General features: G+C 40.5%; 3 protein-coding genes across 5 annotated transcripts; 2 read left to right on the plus strand and 1 right to left on the minus strand.

Moving 5' to 3' along the window:
* Positions 1–394: 394 nt before the first annotated feature.
* med20 (mediator complex subunit 20) lies at positions 395–3147 on the minus strand. Of its 2 annotated transcripts, XM_042228078.1 has the most exons (5): positions 3129–3147; positions 2951–3027; positions 2595–2740; positions 900–1153; positions 395–807 (listed from the first exon to the last, which is right to left on the minus strand). In XM_042228078.1, exons 2-5 carry the CDS (start codon positions 2962–2964, stop codon positions 586–588), a joined length of 636 nt encoding a protein of 211 aa, XP_042084012.1. In that variant the 5' UTR covers positions 2965–3027; positions 3129–3147; the 3' UTR covers positions 395–585. The 2 variants fall into 2 exon arrangements, with proteins under 2 accessions (XP_042084012.1, XP_005941522.1); XM_005941460.3 differs by having other exon boundaries at positions 2951–3140.
* A 32-nt stretch (positions 3148–3179) lies between these two features.
* Positions 3180–11954, plus strand: bysl (bystin-like). The gene is made up of 7 exons (XM_005941459.3): positions 3180–3590; positions 4575–4725; positions 6311–6449; positions 6659–6792; positions 6886–7046; positions 11041–11143; positions 11301–11954. The coding sequence occupies exons 1-7, from the start codon at positions 3326–3328 to the stop codon at positions 11653–11655; spliced, it is 1308 nt and encodes a 435-aa protein (XP_005941521.1). The 5' UTR covers positions 3180–3325; the 3' UTR covers positions 11656–11954.
* A 1829-nt stretch (positions 11955–13783) lies between these two features.
* ccnd3 (cyclin D3) lies at positions 13784–17348 on the plus strand. Of its 2 annotated transcripts, none has more exons than XM_005941463.3 (5): positions 13784–14137; positions 14210–14425; positions 15590–15752; positions 16487–16629; positions 16698–16969. In XM_005941463.3, the coding sequence occupies exons 1-5, from the start codon at positions 13904–13906 to the stop codon at positions 16761–16763; spliced, it is 822 nt and encodes a 273-aa protein (XP_005941525.1). In that variant the 5' UTR covers positions 13784–13903; the 3' UTR covers positions 16764–16969. The 2 variants fall into 2 exon arrangements, with proteins under 2 accessions (XP_005941525.1, XP_005941524.1); XM_005941462.3 differs by having other exon boundaries at positions 13785–14137; positions 16855–17348.
* The last annotated feature ends 17 nt before the right edge of the window (positions 17349–17365 follow it).

A 17365-nucleotide genomic window follows, 5' to 3' on the forward strand; every position in this document is an offset into this window, starting at 1 on the left:
CACTAATCCAACTGCATAAACCTAGGGATTGGACTGACTATGAAATTCCTGGACCTGTAGTCAACATTTAGTTCATTCATTCCTGTCTTTCTGACAGAGAAAAACAAAGAAATCCAATTGTTTAAAAAGGAAAATCTCTCACCTGCTTGTGACATCATCTTTAAACATTCAGCCAGCGCAAAACTTGGATGATGCAACAGATAAAAATCGACCTCTCTCACTGATAAACGTCATCAGATCAGTTGACAGTCAACAGGGACAGTGTTCAGCTGATAAATTGGTTCATCCCTGTGTAAACTAGCAAGAAATCAATGAATACTTTGTGCCTCTACTCTCAGATAAAAGCGCACCATCAAAAGGGCATCGCAGTATGAACGCTCAGAGACTTTGACTACTTGTTTTCACCGTGTCTCTTTATTGCAAATGCTTTCTTCCAACACTAATGTGAAGTTCTGCAGTGATAATAAACCCCAGACGTTCAAAAAAAAAAAAATGCCTGGGTACGAACGCTGATCCATAGGACCAGAAATATACCAACATCTGTACAAACATGGAGAGAAAAAAACAGATATCTTTGTTGCAGACTCAGCGCACATTGGTTCCAGGGATTTGCAGCTTGCGCAGTTTGTTGAATAACTCCAGGTACTGAGTCATGGTGTCAATACAATCTGTTGGTGCAAAGAGTCCCTCGGGCTTGGCAGCAAACACAGATGGCAGTTCAGGGACGCTGGGGCCGAGAAAGGACTGCATAAACTCCTTCATGAGGTTCCAGCAGTCCCCAGGAACGACACAAGGGCAGTACTCCACCTGAGGAAGCAAGCCAGGAGTTAACGCCTCAAGGAGAGAAAGCAGAAGGACGTGACTTGTCTTTATCACAGCATATATACATATACACGCACCTCTACTGATATCCCTCTGGCACTGGAGCTCATCGTCACGGCACCAACTTTTATCAAGAAGTCGCAGTAGCGATATCTCGAACCACGAGACTCCACCTTGTGTCCCTTGGCATTCTGAAAGTGACTTTTCAGCTTCACCATGAGGACATCAAAATTTGCATCCGCTATTAGGCAGGGTCCACCTTCAAACAGAGCCAAGCAGCTCAGGGGGGTTTCGGAGTTGTGCATCACATACAGGAGCTTGGAGGGCTGACCTACAATGGACAGACAACACTTAAATCTGTCAGGTGAGATGAGGAAGGAAATGAAAGTTCCATAAAGTTAGAGAGGCAAGGCTGAGATTTGCAGCTGAGGTTTGGACGTGTATAGTGAGGGATAGTAGATATATTGGGCAAAGGATGTTAAAGATGGAGGAGCTGCCAGGCAGGAGGAAAAGAGGAAGACGTCAGAGGAGATTTATGCATGTAGTGATGGAGGACATGTAGATGGTTGGTGTGACAGAAGAAGCTGCAAGGGTGAGATTGAGGCAGATGATCTGTGGTGACATCTAAAGGAACCAGACTTCTGGCCATATAGATATACAACTATTACTTATACTGATGATGATTGTTATTCTCCCACAGATACATTCAAAAACTGTGGCGAAACAGTAGCCAAAGATGCACAGGAGGAATCAGCGGTACTGAAGAGGACAGTAACAGTATGTCGATGGAACTTGTAACATTTCTAAGGAGGTGCACACCAGGCTGCTGAAGCATAAATCCCCAATAAAAGTGACTGCCTTACTGTGTTGACCTAACTATAGCCAATCAAACTGGTAAATGAACCAGTACACCAGTACTTATGTAGCTTGTTTTAATGTAGTTGAGTACTCAAAAGCACTTCCTACTACAAGTCTTACACTCACATTCATACAGTACTTTTGTCTATGCCTAAGTGTTTTCTAACACACACACACACACGGATGCATCAGGGGCAACTGAGGGTTCGGCATCTTGTCCATGGATACTTCAGGATGCAGACTGGAGGAGATGGGGATCTATGACGCTCTCTACCAGCTGAGCCACAGCTTGTGTGACAAAAATGTGAATTTTGACGTTTCGTTTTTTTTTTTAAATATACATGTTATGTTTGCTAATATTGGTAAATAGACTGCACTCAACAGATTTTGTGAAGTGGACATATATATATATATATGTATATACTGGTTTTGCAAGTATCTATATGACACTGACTTCATTGTACCTATATTATAGTCAGTCTAGTCCTTACAAATCCTGTATAGAACTGTGATGTTATATTTGTCACAATTTCTCTTGCCCTCTTTGCCAGATCTCTCTAGAATTTTTTTTTAATGTCAGTGACACTTAGCTGCATAAATAAGGGAGATATGAAAATCACTTTGCCAAAAAACAAGTTCTGCTTTGTGATAGAAATGTTCTTTCTTACTCAAAATAACTCAGAATCGTTCGTGAGAGATCTGTTTGACAGATTATAGGCCAATAAGTCATTTACAACAGTTCAAATACCGGCAATCTTTTTTTTCTTTGCAAAAAATCACACGAAAAGGGGATAAAATACTCTGCAGCCCCACCTAGACATAGACATCAGGTCACCCTCATGGGTGAGTGCATTAATGTGATCTATAAATCTGAATTCTAAAGCTCAGAAACAAACAGATAAAAAACTTATTACTGCTGGAATTTCCCGTGGCATGGTAAGTCTCGCAGTCCACGCAGAAGCTGCCTTGCTTCACGGCGCCCAGCTGCTCCAGCTTTTTGTGCAGCATGTCCACAGTCTGCTGCACGCTCTTCCCCTCCGCCACGGGCACCTGGCACACACTGCGGGGCACAGCAAGCAGAGCACTTGAGGGACCAGCATACACTTTGCCCTGTGTCACGTTACCAGCATTGTTGAATGAGACAGAGCCACGCTCCGCGGATCAATGGGACAAAAAACCACGCAGGATGGTTGAGGCTAGGCTAAAACTGTTTGAATATTTAGGGGTTAAAAACGTTTAAAATCAAACGTAGGTTTAAAAACCACCTTACCAAGTAACACCCATTGATGTTTTGCCTCTCTTCACTTGTAGTACGGTGTTTGAGCACTTCCGGGTTAAATAAAACCCCTTCCGGTAAAGTGAAAGGAAACAACAGAAAAAAATATATATTATTGATAATAAAGAATGGTGAATATTAACACCGTTTCACAATGAAACAGTCAACTGACGTTGTTGCACTTTTTTTCTGAAGTGGTCGCCGAAAGCCGGATGTTACGTGAGTGTGTTGCGTCACTTCCTTCTCCCCGGACCTACACACGTGTTGAAGCAGTGACTGTTTACAGTGTTTGGTGAGGTCTGTCCCGTAGCTCGCACATGTCCACGGGAACATCCACACTGTGGTCACAGCTGAAGTAAAACCGCAGCGATGCCGAAAGTCAAACGATCCAAAGGTGGAGGAGAGAAGAGCGGAGCCGCGCCAGTGGCGCTGGCCGACCAGATCCTGCAGGCGGACATTGTCCGAGCCAAAGGCCGGGTCAAGATCAGAGACACCCGGGAAGAAAGCGACGACAAGTACGTGGACGAGCGGTTGTCACGGAAAATCTTACAACAAGCCCGCATTCAACAAGAGGAACTTCAGACCGAATATGGGCTGGCACCAGAAAAGAAGAAAGCACCAGTCACTGTTCTCGGTAATGTTGGATTGGTGTCGTAGTTATCCTTAAATTGGCGGATATTTGAATAGAGTTTGGTGAGCCAAGTGCTAGCACCATGGGCACATCAAGTCAGTCGTCTTTAACACACATCGCATTTGTTCAATGTCTTCTGACTAGATTAGGTAGCTTTTGTTTATATACCTACATTTGTCCTTTAACTTTCATAATCCACAACATTCCACAGCGCACATCTTTTCATGAGAAAAAACTAACACTAGCTCTGGTTTGCAGTCTTGTTACTATACATATAAAATACACTCTGGTCTAGATATTTATTTGTAGCAGGTATGTCATAATCTATAAATACAAGTAATATATCCATTAAACCTTTATCATGTGCAACCCCGTTACACTACTAATGTTTTTTTTTTTTACCCCCAATCATATCATTTTTAATAAAATTATCATAAATGTTTTTATTAGCTGAAGGGATTGATCTGTTAATCTGCTGCCTTTGTAACTGCTTTTACAAAAAAAAGTAAATATTGAAAATTTGCTAGGTTTTGAAAGTTGCTTAAATGAATAAAAATTGAGTGTTATCTGTTATCAAGTGTGAAAGATGCTCAAGAATTTATTAAACAATATTTTTTAATCTACTTTTTTGGGTTCTGAAGTATTGGCTGCAGAGATGCGCATAGAAACAAAAATATCATAAAAAGTTGATCTTTAATGCCTGATCTGGACATATTTAATATTTAGTTTTTTCTTAAATGCATACCAGAAAATTATAAAATAATAAGACATTTTTAAAGCCTGAATTGTCCTCCTATTGCTAAATGACCTAGGAGTTTTCCACACAAATACATAGAAGTGCAGCACATGTTGAATCCATGTTAAAGTGTAAAATCTTTCCTTGTGATTGTCTTTATCAAGAGACATTACTTAACTAAAATATTTACACCCAAAACAGTTCAGTGTGATCTTCTAATGAGCCATCTCCATCTTGTAATCTTATTTTAGGGCCTGAGTCTCAGGATGCAGACTCGGATGAAGAATGGCCGGCGCTGGGAGCAGCAGGTCCTGCAGATGTTGAGTACGATGAAGAAATCGTCGTTGACGCTGAAGATGAGAAGGCCATCGAGATGTTCATGAACAAAAACCCTCCAGTGAGGTGAGCTACACCATCGCTTTAACTTGAGGCGCTGCGAGCTCAGCAAATCCTTAGCTTTGTGTTTGTACTAATGCTGTGCAATAGTGGAAAGTTTGGTATCGAGTAGGGGTGGGCGGTATGAACAGTATACGGTAGAAACGAAATGAATTTGGCCAATGGTAGAGATTTTGACTATAGTGCATGTTGATGGTGTCATCAAGCTGCGCCTGTTTTGGTCGAAAGCATTGGAGTGGCTGCAAGCAATGTCATCTGCAAATTGGGCGACAGTAATAGCAAAGAGACGAAGCTCGTTTTAGAAAAAGAGGAAAGCTGCGCTTCCTCCACTTCCCTACCATTGATTCATTAATGTTGAATTCTCTCGCAGCTGCTCTATTCCCATGTTGTTGCAGTATATTAATAACTAACCTCGTATTGCGGATGGATTATCTCAGTTGCTCTCCAGACCCTCACGTAGAGCAGGGTGATATGACCAAAAATATTTATCACAATATACATTTGAAAATCTGCGATAACGATATAACTGACGATATAATTGACACTAGACAAAATGCTTTACAACTCCACAACTTTATTAGTGCAAAAAACATCAATGTATTTCACTTAAACAAGCAGCTGTTTTTATCTGCATTAAAGTTATATAAAAACGTAACAGTGCAAATGCAAATTCCTTGCTGACAGTTTAACCAAAAAGCATTTCCAGTGGAAACTGGCCGACATATCCTCAGCATAACCATGTTTAACATCCACTAAACTTAAGACGTTATACACACACAACACAGTAATACTATGTTGAAGCACAGTACATATCACTCCGCGAGGCTCCTGCCTACAATAGCCGTAATGCTCCGACAATCCATCAAGGGGTGCGGCTTTGTTGTTTACCAAAGTCGTACTAAAACATTTTTGACAGATTTTTGAGCGCCGTGTTCCACATAAAATCGGTTTGAGGTCAGTAAGCTCAACTAAAATTCATACATAAGGCACACTGTCGATTTTTGAGAAAATTAAAGGATTTTAAGTGTGCCTTATAGTGCGAAAATACAGAAGAAAAGTGTATATCGTGATATATATCATTACTGCACATGCTTCAAAGTGTACCGCGATATGGATTTTAGGCCATATCGCCCAGCCCTAGTATGAGCCAATACCAGCACTTCTAACCTATAAAGGAGTCTCCTTCAATTTGCAAATTCTAAATATATTTTAATGACAGCTAAATCTCTGGTTTTTGCTTTCGACAATAATTAGTTAAAACAGCAAAGCACATCTTTTTAACCTTTCATTTAATTTGAAACTTGTTTATTGTTTTTTTGTTTTTTAGAGCTGTAATGTTATTGTGAGTTTTTGGATCCGGTTCTCTTGTTGCGATCAACACAACAAGGTTCATAGTGCATGTTTGAAGTGTAGTTTTTCATTTCCAAAACATAACTTATCCAACATAATTCAGTCGGCTACATAATGAACATGGAGGATAGAAACAAATTACCGATCAAATTGTGCTGGTATTGATCCGATACCAATACCAGCACTGGTATCGATATTTGGATTGGTCAGCAAACCACTAACTCCTTTGTGGCTCTTGCAGACGGACGTTAGCCGACATCATTATGGAGAAGATCACAGAGAAGCAGACAGAGGTGGGCACGGTGATGTCAGAGGTTTCCGGGTGTCCGATGCCACAGCTGGACCCAAGAGTAACAGAAGTGTACAGAGGTGTCGGTAAGGTAAGTTTACTTCAAGCCCACCACACGTCAACTAACTGGGAGACAAACTAAAGGAAAATAGACACAGTCAGTGGAGAAGCCCACTGGCCCGGTTAGTCATGCATATCATATCGAGCAGAGGGGGAGTTTGTACACATCGCTTGTATAACAGGTGTGTTTTTGTTAATGGAGACATGTTTAAAGTTGCCCTTTCTCTTCTTGTGCTTCAGGTTCTGTCGAAATACCGCAGCGGCAAACTGCCAAAGGCCTTTAAAATAATACCCGCGCTTTCAAACTGGGAGCAGGTTTTGTATTTGACTGACCCCGACTCCTGGTCCGCAGCTGCTATGTACCAGGCGACGAGGTAAACTTTGAGCTGATGCGCTTTGTGATGATTCGTTTTCCGCAAGTTCTCTTAAGTGATATAATGAAGTATTTTTCCTTGTTCCTTTTAAAGGATATTCTCGTCCAATCTGAAAGAGCGAATGGCCCAGAGGTTTTACAACTTAGTGCTGCTGCCTCGAGTACGGGATGATATCGCAGAATACAAGCGACTGAACTTTCACCTTTACAGCGCCCTGAAGAAGGCCCTGTTCAAACCGGGAGCATGGTTTAAAGGTGAGACTGAGGATTCGAATAAATACTTAAGATTGAGAAGAGACTGTGACAGAACTGAGTAGAAGTGTGTGTGGAAGTGATTACAGAAATCTAGTAATCATAGTAATATAGAGTCATGTGTTTTCAAACTAAAGCATTTAAATAAATGTTATGTTACTGTACATTCTAGATGTTATATTTAAATGTAGCAAACAAGCAGAACTAATTGGACTATTTCTGAAAAACCACTGGTGAGCCACATGTGTCTCAGCTGAAACACTGAAATGCATATTTTCAAAATGCTGTGTGTTCATATGACACACATATGTTCATAAAGAGTATTCATATGAAAAGAGAAGGAGAGACCATAAAAGTACATCTTTCCTTGTGTTACAGTGCTGTGATTGCAGCCATTCCTCAATTCCCTGTGAATAGGACCCATGGCCTTTAATTAATGGTGATGACAATCTGCGCATCAGTTATAATGAAACTGATATTGTGGCTCATTGTTATGCAGTGGTGCTGGAGATGCCTACAGTCTGCTGAGACTGACTAAGTCACTTGGATGAGTCATGAAATGTTTTTCCCTCTGAAAACACAACATGTAGATGAACTCTGTCAGCTTTCTAGGATTTCCTTACTCGGGTCGCTGAGCATTTTAACAAAAGTGTTGCATTAACTGTGTAGGAATGACAACTGTTGTGCACATTGAAGAATATGTACAATGTCAAAGAACAGTTTCCACTTTCTGAAATATCTTTAAGAATTCAAAGTAAAGGGTATCTGTGAAGTCAGGACAAGTTCTGGAAGAGAACATCTCCATAAATTTGCACATATGCTGAGCAGAAAGCAAAATAGCCACATGACTGCAGAGCAGCTGCTTGAAGCTTTAACTGATTGGGGTGGTTGTACTGTTTCGCTGTGTTGATGCACAGAAGAGATCTTGTCATTGGCAGCATCTTTGTAAGCTGGGAGGAATAGATTTCACTGACTTTTGGCAAATTTTGCATGCAAAAATGATGCATTCAGTCACGACAGGGAAACTGAAATAAGATTGGGGTATACAAGTGGACAGTGATCCAACATAGACTTTGAAATCCACCATGAACTACTCCAAGAACCCCTACAGGCTACAGCTGTGTGTCTCTCGGGCCTGTAAACAGTAACCTTTGTTATTGTTTGATTAAATCTTCATCGAAGGCTTAGATCCAGTTGCATGTAACCGTTGGAAAAGAAGTGGGTACATTAAATGACTGAGAGGATTTGGCAGCTTGTTGCATTGCAGAAAACAAGCTTTCTGGGACATCTCAGATTTCCAATTTCAGCACTAAATTTAGAAATATTATTCTGAAGACCCTGATGGAGGATTACAGTGTCCATAGGGTAAATAGCACCATTGGTTCTGGTAGGAAAGTAATTAACACACTCAAATCTAATTGGGTCAAAGCGTCTTTCATACATCCACAACTGATTGTTGAGGATGATTTTTCTTTAATCTTGTCAGTCTTGTGTTCACAAATTGTCCCAGTTCGGTGGGACTATTTTCCCTAAACATCCTGTGACCTATATTCTGGCAAAACGGTAATGCGAGATGTCACCACTGTGTGGCAGTGTTGCTTACAAAGATGTATTTTATAACCCACGAAGCATGAGAGAGTGGGAGAGTGAGAAGTGATCAGAAGCATGCTAAATATTTAATTTAGTGGAGAATTTGAAGACGCTAGAATAATGTGTTTAAAAAGCTTCAAATATTATTTTTTTAACATAATTAAACAACAGGCAAACTTGTGCAGAATCACCTTAATTTGGATTTCATGAGCACATGCAGCCCAAAGAAAAATAACAGTAATAATAATCATAACCTGGTTATAATGATTCTAGCATATGTATGTATGTTTGTAGGATCCTGTCTACTCCTAGACGAGTGGAGCTATTTTAATGAAACTTTGCATAGACATTGACACTGACCGTCAGTATGTATGGCATATTGAACATCATAGAATGAATGATATATATGATGGGGTGATATAGAGTGGAATGCTTTGGTATAGAATGGAATGTCATAGAATGGACCGACATAGTATAGAATGGAATATTATACAGTAGGGCTGTGCGATATGACCAAAATCACATATCCCGATAACGATATAAATCACAAAAAATTTAATATTTTCTGTAAATTCTGTGAATCTCGGATAGGTGAAGTGTTTCCAGCTGCGCGTCATGTACCTGGAGTCGAGTGTTTTAACCGATGCATGAAACGACACATTTTTAGACAGGTTTTAACGGCCGCTGTTTTCTTTGTGAGTATTTATTACACGGCGTGCTGCGGGGAAAAGCCTGTTCTAACGTTTGAGTCTAAGGTTTCTTTTTTAGCACCTGGCGGCTCTTTTTTGCTTCTCATCCGTAAACTCTCTGCATACTTTTTCACATGATTCCGTTTATTTTGAAAATTCTCAACAGGATCTTGAGTTTTATTGTGAAAGGTTTATGTGGAACATAAACAAGCGGACATGCGATGGTTTTACCGTCGTTGTTGCTAACGACAACACATAAAAACAGGCGCTTGTCCGTCAGTAGTGTGGTTATATTAAATATAAGAGAAAGAGAGAACTTTAAGAAATTAATATAGCCACTACAGTGACCGTCAAAACGATGAAAAAAATATTGCCGTAAACAGTTTATTTTGCGACACCACGAAACAAACGATAGAGTAAAATGAAACAATAGACGTTTTTATATCGTCATCCGATATCGTTATATCGAACAGCCCTATTACACAGTGGAACACCATAGCATCGAATGGTGTGTATAGAATGGAAAGTCATATTATACAGTGGGGTGTCATAGAATGGGAAGCTATAGAATGGAATGCTATAACCATACAATGGGATGCCATAGTGTAGAATGGAGTGCTATAGAATGGAACACCATAGTATAGAATGTAACACCATAGTATAGAATGTAACATAGTACAGAACGGTGTCACCAAATGGAATCCCATAGTATAGAATTAAACGCCATAGACTGCAATTTCGCAGTATAGAATGTTGTGGCACAGAATGGAATGTCATACATTAGACTAGTGCTGCAGCTATCGATTGTTTTGTTAATCAAATAATGAAAATGTGTATCCTATTGATTGATACTTTTGTCTTATTAATGAGCAATAATAAATATTCAAGAATGATCAAACACAAGTCAGTCAAAATGAACTGCTCATTGGGTTAAATTTTAGAAATTCTAGTGTTTTAAAGTTTAACTGCATGCAACAAGATGTTATATTTAAAACATTTTTTAAGATAACTTTTCTTAAATGGAAAAACACATAAATAAACTCAAGTACAGTGAAAGACAAATAAAATAAGGTGTATATTCAATCTAAACTAAGGCATCAAACATTTACCTTGACTCTGTGTTCTTGGAAGGCTTTCCCCAGTGTTTTATCAGTAAAGGTTTTAATGGTGATTACAGGAACAGCGCTGCTGTTTTGGACGTAGGAGAAGTGTTTTCATTTACTTAACCTGAGCACACCATCTCAGTAACAGCTCCGCCTCTTTGCTCTTCACGGTGTGTAAACACACTCCAGCTCCACTTTGCCACTGTTGCCTTTATCAGTGTTTTTGTTTACAACTGGGCGCTGCACGTGTTTAATGTTGTTTTTGTTCATACATTGCTCCTAAATGCATTTCTATTGCAAGTCTGTTTTAAGTCACAAATGACTTGCCATAGTATAGAAGAGAACCCCATAGTACAGAATGGTGTGCCATAGAGTGGAACGCTGTAATCATAGAATAGAATCACAGAACGCCACGTCATGGTATAGAATGGAACATCATAGAATTGAGTGTTCCATTAGAGTGTATAATGGCATAATACTATAATTAATTGAAAATGTTAAAAAAAAACAACTTGCAGTTTGATCCTTAATTTTTTTACCTTTTTTTTTTATTTCTGTCTATTATAGTTTTTCTGGAACACTTATTTAACATTTTTTTCCTGGACCTTCACACAGGTATCCTGATTCCTCTCTGTGAATCTGGGACATGCACTCTCAGGGAAGCCATCATCATCGGGAGTATCCTCACGAAGTGCTCAATTCCCGTGCTGCACTCCAGGTGAGGCTTCCTCACTGACATACGCTGGCAGACAGATGTCAGCATTTGCTCATGTGAAGTATCAACCAGCTGTCCTTGAAGGCCTCATTCCGTGCAGTGCAGGCAAGTTAACACAGAGTTCAAGGTTATCTAACAAGCAGTCTTTCTTGTCTTTCAGCGCTGCAATGCTTAAGTTGGCAGAGATGGAGTATAATGGTGCCAACAGCATTTTCCTGCGCCTCCTGCTCGACAAGAAGTACGCCCTGCCTTTCCGTGTTCTGGATGCCTTGGTGGCCCACTTCCTGTCTTTCCGCAGTGAAAAACGCGAGCTTCCTGTGCTGTGGCATCAGAGTTTACTCACCTTGGCTCAGCGCTACAAGGCTGACCTGGGGTCTGAACAGAAGGAAGCACTGCTGGAGCTGCTCAAGATACAAACACACCCACAGATCTCTGCAGAGATCCGCAGGGAGCTGCAGAACTCGGAGTCGAGGGACATTGAAATCGGGCTCCCTGTTACAGTGGAAATGGACTGATTTGGTTCGGTTTTCTTCCTTAGTAATGTTTCCTCAGCGTGAAAAAAAAACAAACTTGGATTTTCAATATTCTTCTTGTCATGGGATAAAAGAGTTTGGAAAGATCAGTGTCTTGGAGTTCGCACATTTGGAAATGCACATCACTAGTGATACTGCTAATGTAATTTCGTATCGTCACGCTCAAGCTTTTTCTCTACAGATGCAGAGGAGTGGTCACGTGGCTTTTCTGTTCATCTAAATAAGAACAGCTCTGTTGTTATGAAGCAGAACATTGATTAAAAACGAACTGAATCTTTAAACATTTGCCATCAATGTCCATTTATTGCTTTTGCCTGTAGGAGTTGTAACATGTTGAGTATGTCAGATTACCAAGTAGAGAGCTGCCTCTGGTTTTAGACATTTTTACAAATAACTTCACAGATTTATATCACCAAACTAAGTTAATGAGTCCTGCATTACTAGTGTATAATCGTGTCCGTCTTGTGAAGGAGTTTAACAGCCATTAGGTAATTCAGTTTATTGACCTCAAATGGAACATAGTTACACCAAAAAAGTTTGCCCTGGGCCTTTTTGTACACTGCTCAAAACCTTAAAGGAACACTTTGAAAGCATCAGATGTCACTGGGGAAAAAACCATGCTGATCTCTTTACTGATATGAACTAACTAAAGTGTTAGGAATGAAAGGCTGTCACATCATGTGATGGAAATGAAAATGATCGACCTACAGGGGGTTGAGTTCACCGGCGCAGTCTCAAAACGGGTCCAAGATTTTCATCCTGCCACCTAATGGCAGTGAGCAGATACCGGTTCTGCAGATGGTTTAAGGACCACCTTCGGCCCTGTCAAGCTCTCTTAGAATAACTTCCTGTCTCCTGGAAGGAAGTTTCAAAAGACAAGAAAGGACCCCGGTTGTCTCATTGATTTGCTCTCCTGATATTTAGACTGTAGTATTGATATTTTAACCTTTGCCTTTGTTAATTCCCTGAAACACAAAGCAGCTGAAACTGATTAACAACGCCCTCTGCAACTTAACTAACCAGATCAATATCTCAGAGGTTTACCTGACTCGATGCTTTAGTCTGACTAAAAAAAAAAAAAAAGCTTCTTTGACTTTTTTGAGCAGTCTAGATTTGCTGTTGTGCTTGGGTTTGTTGTCCTGTTGCAGAACTAATTTCAGTCAAGCTTTAGCAATCAGAGGAGTTTATTGTGAACACAATGCAAGGTGCCCTCCACCACTGTGTTTATACCGGTACGCTGTGCTTGGTTTTCACCAAACATAGTGCTGTGCAACATGACCAAAACATCTCAACTTTGCTCCTGTTTATCTAAAGGACACTGTTCCAGAAGTCTTGTTTTCTCAGGTGCAACTTTTTAGAGAGAAAAGACTTTCTTGTGACAACCCTTTCAAATAAGCCATACGTGTTCAGTCTTTTTCTAACTGCTGTCATAAACTTTAATATTTAGCATGCTTGCTAAGCCGGTAGAGTCTGAGATGTAGTTGTTGAGTGAGTTTGAGTGAGCATTGGCTTGAATATAGTTGAACTAAATGCCAACTACAGAAGTTGACCCAAACTGCTTTAGAGACAGCTAGGCACATTTATATTCAAGGTCTCCAAAAAACCTAGTTTCAAAATACATAAACAATTGAAAGGTTGATTTTGTAAAGTAAATATTACAGTGGTTTAGTGATCATTAAAATGTGTTCAGTATTTGTAAGTTAATGATGACTCATCTCATAAATCCTGACACAGCGCTGTCCTCTATAAGCTGCCTTTATAGGCAGAAAGTGTTGGTATCGACAATACTAGACCTGTATTTACTTGGTATCAAATTTGCTGAATGGCACAGAACAAAAATAAACAAAAAAGAAAGTTCCTAAATAAGGCTATGAGATATGGGTGGATTTTAGAGGTCTTCGAGATTTCCAGGGGGAAAAAATTCCAAAAATATTTTTAATTTTTAGTAAATGTATATGCATTTAAAATGGCAAGGAAGACAAGAAGAAGACAAAATGCAAATAAGCTGGAAAATATTCAGCTTTAATTTTTGTTTATTTTTTGAGGGCTAAAATAAAATTCAGTTCAGTTTGAAATTAATACTCTTAAAGAAAATTAAAGAAAAAATATTGGCTGAAAATGGCGTTATGTCAGCAGCTAATGGACAGCTAGCTAAAAGAGGAATGGCCGCCATAACGGACCGAAGCTAACGTTAGCTAAACGGTTTATTGATCCTCCTTCACTGAACTGGATGTGTCTGGAGATGGAGGGCTTCAGAGTTGATCCGGAGATGGGAAATGTTAGTGAAACAGAGCAGGCTGTGGTCCCCCGGGCGAGCAGGGACCACGCTGTGACCGGTGACCTCAGAGTGCTACACAACCTGCGGGCCTTTGAGGAGACCAGCCGGGTGACCTCCCCCTTTGACGGGGTGCAGACAGAAGTCCAGCCGTACATGAGAAGGATACTAGCTGTGTGGATGTTTCAGGTATACACTCATCAGTCACAGTGTAATTTTCCACCTAGTTCAGGTGAAATAAACCAGATTTCTGTCTGACAGGTGTGTGAGGAGCAGAAATGCGAGGAGGAGGTGTTTCCGCAGGCGATGCGTTACTTGGACTGTTACCTGAGCCGTTTTGCAGTTGAGAAGACCAACCTGCAGCTGTTAGGGGCAGTTTGCATGTTCCTGGCCTCCAAAATGAGAGAAACGATCCCCCTGACTGCCAGCAAGCTTTGTGTCTACACAGAAAACTCCATTTCAGTCTCAGACATTCTGGTAAAGGCATTAACTATTATAAAGGAGCTAACATCCTTGATGTTTATCTCCCCCCAAACAGCACAGAAAAACTACCACCACTGACCAAGTCTGGGTTATAAATAAATAAATAAAAGTAATAATCAAATGCACAATTAAGTTTGGTCGCATAAGTCTGAGGGATCCCACATAATAAGTGAATAAATGAATCCACTTTTCCCACTAAAATAAAATGTATTTATTTGACATCCTTGATGCTTTTTATGCTTCTCTTAAAGCACTTTTTTTAAACCTCTTTAGGCTTCTAATAAAATAAATTGTGAAGGGATTATACTTATTTTATTTAACAGATCATTACTGGTACATCCCAAGTATACACAGGGAGGCTGGATTTAAACCCAGGACCTTCTTGCAGTGAGGCGGTGTTGCAAACCACCCCACTGTGACCCCTCTTTCTGTTGCATTTATTGCAAATATTCAAAGCGACCTCATGGTTTAACTGAGCCTCCAGTTTGTCTCTTTTAAAAGTGGAATCTGTAATACTTGTTTTCCATGGATCTCACGATAATCCCCAAAATCAACACTGTTGCTTCTTAATCTGTGGATAGTTTTCCTGTTTTGGCCGCATCCAGAAAGGCCAGCTACATTCCCATGAACCTCAAGTGTCCTGGTGGTCAAATGAAAATCAGACGGCGTAATGACAGTCTTGTAGCTTTGCTTTTGTCATGAATTTCATGAGAGGACATTTATAAACTTGACAGAAATGCATACTTTGACCAAAGCAGTGCTTCTCAAACTGTGATTTAGGCCTCAATGATATGACATTGGGCAACTGCAGATGGATCGTGGACACACCTTTCAATACTTTTATTCCATCTGAAAAGGAACAACAGTTGTAATATTCATTGAAGACTAAGTAGAGACACGTATTGGTACGATTTCTAAGGGCACAATTTTATCAAGGCCATTTTAGAAGATCTTTGTAGGTAGGAAGCCGGAAATGTTCCCTTTTCACAATCATTTTTTTGACCAAAGGCTTGCAGGCATGCACACTGTTCAGGACACGGGGGTTTGACTGAGGGGTTAGGGTGACCAGCACTCGTTGGCTGATCTGAATGAGCGTTCCTGCTGTGGGATTTTGATGGTGGACTGGTTTCAAGGAATGTGTGTGTGTGTGTGTTGCAGCACTGGGAGCTGGCAGTGGTGTCAAAGTTAGAGTGGTGTCTGGCCTCCGTGGTCCCCTCTGACTTCCTGGAGCCAATTCTTCACGCTCTCCCCTTTGTCCGACCTCCCCACCTTCAGAACATGCGCAGGCATGTTCACACCTACATCGCTCTGGCTGCCATGGGTACGTTGCATAACTGAGTTACCTAAACATGAAATGATATCCCCAAATGAAAGACAATTTCAGTCAATTTAGTGTTCAATTTAAGGCAGACAACTAATGGAAAATACATTTTAACAAAAAAAATCTTGTAATGTAATGAAATCATCTCATTTACACCCCCCTGTAAAACAATCAGGGATAAGACTTTTTACTTCATGATCATCAAGGGACTATTTAAGCCGTGAACAATGGGCACCAAACGGCCCCAACCATGATTATGATGTGTCAGCAGTTCATTTTGGATAGTGAGAGCAGAGTTTGTGTAATCCTGCATTGTCTGCTATGAAAGACCTGCATCCAGCTATTCAGCTGGCCGAGTTCCCACCTATCTCTATCTGCAATACTGCCCGAGGCTGCAGGTCACAGGGATACAGTTAGTTGCTGCTCTTTCAGGCAGCTTTTACACATTTTAAGCCCCATAAAAATAAGACATTTTAACCCACTCTAAGGGTGTAAAGCAAGAACTGAATGGCTGAATTTTTGTCTCACCATTTCTCCTGCTTCAAGCCATTAGGATATCATATTATCCTGTTCTGGGAAGTGTCTGTTTTAAGCTTTTAGGTTCATCTGTCAGGGTGTGTCGAGCGTGGTGGCGACCATCTGTCTACCATCTATTTTCTTTCTCAATATTGTGTGGACAAAGTGCTCATTATTAATAGAAGACACGAAAGTAATAAAAGGTTTTTAATTATCAGAATGCAGGTTTTCAGTCTTCCCGCCCTCCACTGTAACGTGTGCCTGCGTGAGCATCGCCACGCAGAAGCTAAAGCTGCTGGACGCTGGCGTGTCTGCAGATTCAGTGATCAAGTTTTTGGCCGACCTTTTGGCCGCTGATCAGGTAAGGCTAATGTTTAACTGACTGAGTTTCAGGCAGTATCTCTTTTGACTTTGCCCTTTCGTCAACAGCGATGGGTGTATTTGTCGTCTTTGATCAAACAGCCTGAGAACTGCTGCAAACAAACCACTATTTAAAAAGCATCTTAAAACATATCCATGATTATATGTGCGACCTTGTCACCGCTGACAAACTCATTGTTTCTATGTGAAACGTGGCCCCGAACAGAACGCCCTGCTCCTCTGCTATGACCAGCTCAGGATTGTGTTAGAGCTCAGCCTGCCCTCCAGTTTTCAGGATATGGTTTGCAAGCCAAAGGAACACGGATCAGGGAGCAGTTACACCCCTGCTGACATTCAGGATGTTGTACTGACACCCTGCCTTGAAAAGTTTACTGCCAGGAAATGAAACGAGAAGACCAGACAAGATGGAAGAAATTCATCTACGTGGCTCTTTGATTAAGATTATTTTTTTGTGCATGCTTTGTTTAAGAGTGTCGTTTTCTGCAATCTCGTAAGCAGTTTTATTCCTTGATCTACATAAAAACCTGCTGTGACAGTGAGAATTAAATTGCACCCAATCCTGCCAGCAGTGTTTGCACATTTTAATTGTTACTTTTTGCAAATCTAATACTAGTGATGGTGGTTCTGTTAAGTTTAAACTGAAGTCTGTCTGCGGTTCGAGCTGTGCTGAATGCAAATGAATCCTGTTATACGTCAATGCAATATCTGTATGAAGG

This window comes from Haplochromis burtoni, unplaced genomic scaffold, assembly GCF_018398535.1.
Source record: "Haplochromis burtoni strain Fernald_Lab_line unplaced genomic scaffold, NCSU_Asbu1 Contig_300, whole genome shotgun sequence".
Classification (NCBI taxonomy): Eukaryota; Metazoa; Chordata; class Actinopteri; order Cichliformes; family Cichlidae; genus Haplochromis; species Haplochromis burtoni.

Bases quoted from the DNA above. Each gene is read 5' to 3' on its own strand.
- med20 (XM_042228078.1), bottom strand. The intron at 1,154-2,594 runs GTAATAAGTTTT...TGTCCATTGTAG, and splicing joins TGCCACGGGAAATTCCAGCA to GTCAGCCCTCCAAGCTCCTG. The intron at 808-899 runs GTGCGTGTATAT...TTGCTTCCTCAG, and splicing joins CCAGAGGGATATCAGTAGAG to GTGGAGTACTGCCCTTGTGT.
- ccnd3 (XM_005941462.3), top strand. From the start codon at position 13,904: ATGTGTCTGGAGATGGAGGGCTTCAGAGTTGATCCGGAGATGGGAAAT. The intron at 14,426-15,589 runs GTAAAGGCATTA...TGTGTGTTGCAG, and splicing joins TTTCAGTCTCAGACATTCTG to CACTGGGAGCTGGCAGTGGT. The intron at 15,753-16,486 runs GTACGTTGCATA...TTTAATTATCAG, and splicing joins CATCGCTCTGGCTGCCATGG to AATGCAGGTTTTCAGTCTTC.
- bysl (XM_005941459.3), top strand. From the start codon at position 3,326: ATGCCGAAAGTCAAACGATCCAAAGGTGGAGGAGAGAAGAGCGGAGCC. The intron at 6,450-6,658 runs GTAAGTTTACTT...CTTGTGCTTCAG, and splicing joins TGTACAGAGGTGTCGGTAAG to GTTCTGTCGAAATACCGCAG. The intron at 7,047-11,040 runs GTGAGACTGAGG...ACCTTCACACAG, and splicing joins ACCGGGAGCATGGTTTAAAG to GTATCCTGATTCCTCTCTGT.